Genomic DNA, 1612 nt, shown 5'->3' with positions numbered 1-1612 from the left:
AAAGACATGCACCGTGGCCCCTAGGAAATCCAGCGCTCACCTGCCCCCCCCGCCCTCCACAGTTACAGCAATAATAACAACCACCGTCCATCACCATACCCCGCAAAGCACCGGGAAGGAGACGAGGCTGTTTCCAACCTCCTGTTACAAGCAGAGGGAAAGTGAACAATGCCCAATTACCCCGGGGTGGACACAAACGGCACGTTGCGTATACACTGAGAAGGACACACAGACAAATACAGGCAGTTTCCTCGCATTCCTCTCTCTCTCTCTAATTTAATCTATGTATGTATATACACACATCTCCAGCTCGAGAGACGCCGAGAGCTCCCAGAGCGCGAGGAAAAAATAAGAAGCAAGCTTTCCCTAAATATAGGTGGGTGGATATTTGTGCCCACATATATTCTGGATATATATCTCCGTACCAATGGATTTGGGCATGCACACATGCACACACACAAGCACCCGCACAGGAGCTGCCCGGGCAGTGTGTCTCGGCTATCGGGATAGCGCAGTAATTACAATAATATTTTACAGCCTGGAGCTCTGTCTTCGCAGAAGAGAGAGCGCCGGTGCAGAGGCGAGCAACTTCGGCGGTGGCGGTGGGTTTGCTTTGGTTTTAAAGGCGGTTGGCAAAGTGCGGGGCTTAGATGGAGGTGATAAAAGGAGAGTTACCTTTGTTACTGTTTTCCTTCAGCTGGGAGGAAGTCAGGCTGGCTGGGGAGCGGAGCGCAGAGCAGCCCACCTCCACATCACTGTTCATATCTGCCTCTTGAGCAACTTCGGAATAAAGGCTGATTTTCTTCCTGCTTTCCGACGGCGGGATTTCGGAGGAGACGGTACTTTCGTTGCTCGGATGCTGAAGATTGAATAAAGTGTCTATTTCAAATTTGCCTTTGGCGGAGATGTCCCCTATAGCGCTGTGCAGGGAGGCGGCAGTCAGTCTCGGGCTGAGGCGACCACTGTGCGGAGAATTTTCAAGGGCCTCCAGCACCGCATTTCCAGCTGAGTCTGACAAATTCGAGAGCCTTTTGCCAGCTGTAGGGCTGTGCAGACCTCTCTCCATCAGGATCATCTCTTTTCTTATTCTTTCCATCATCTCAGCTTTATAAAAATGTCAAAGTTGCAGGGCTGGTCCTGTACTAATGATGAGCTGCAGCAGGGGCTAATTCACATTCAGCCCGGCAAGTGTCTCTAAATATTATTATCTCTTTTTGAGGGAGGCGTAAAAATTGTGGGATGCCAAAGCGAGGGAATGACTGGTCAAAATGACCCATACATCCTTTCTAGCCCGAAATGTCATTCATCAAAAAGTGGTGCTCGTCATTAAGGTACGAATGACGCTGTTCGAATAATCATTTATTGTAACAGGTTTATAAGCAAATAAATACAAGCTCCTGTCAGTGGATAATGAAGGCGGCTTCAGAGCAGACAAATATATCCAGGTGGAAAGAAAGAAAGACAAGAAGTGAGGAGTAAAGCTCTTGTCCTTAGCTTGATCAGATCTTGCTTGAATTGCTCTGGGGTTTGGCCTCTGGGGTGGAATTGACAGTCTGATTAATAAAATGAGCTGTGCAACATTTCCCCCTTCATTTAGGTGCATCATTATGCT

At 48.4% G+C, this 1612-nt stretch overlaps 1 protein-coding gene across 1 annotated transcript; it reads right to left on the bottom strand.

Moving 5' to 3' along the window:
* Window positions 1–675: 675 nt before the first annotated feature.
* Window positions 676–1286, bottom strand: LOC104543420 (homeobox even-skipped homolog protein 2-like; the record flags this gene model as incomplete). The annotated part of the gene is made up of 2 exons (XM_010188027.1): window positions 676–1104; window positions 1207–1286. Coding segments are annotated over 2 exons (509 nt in total), but the record flags the coding sequence as incomplete, so codon positions are not given.
* Between the last annotated feature and the right edge of the window lie 326 nt (window positions 1287–1612).

The sequence above is a fragment of the Mesitornis unicolor genome, unplaced genomic scaffold (assembly GCF_000695765.1).
Source record: "Mesitornis unicolor isolate BGI_N332 unplaced genomic scaffold, ASM69576v1 scaffold43717, whole genome shotgun sequence".
Taxonomy (NCBI): Eukaryota; Metazoa; Chordata; class Aves; order Mesitornithiformes; family Mesitornithidae; genus Mesitornis; species Mesitornis unicolor.
This window is presented reverse-complemented; position numbering and strand designations above follow the sequence as displayed.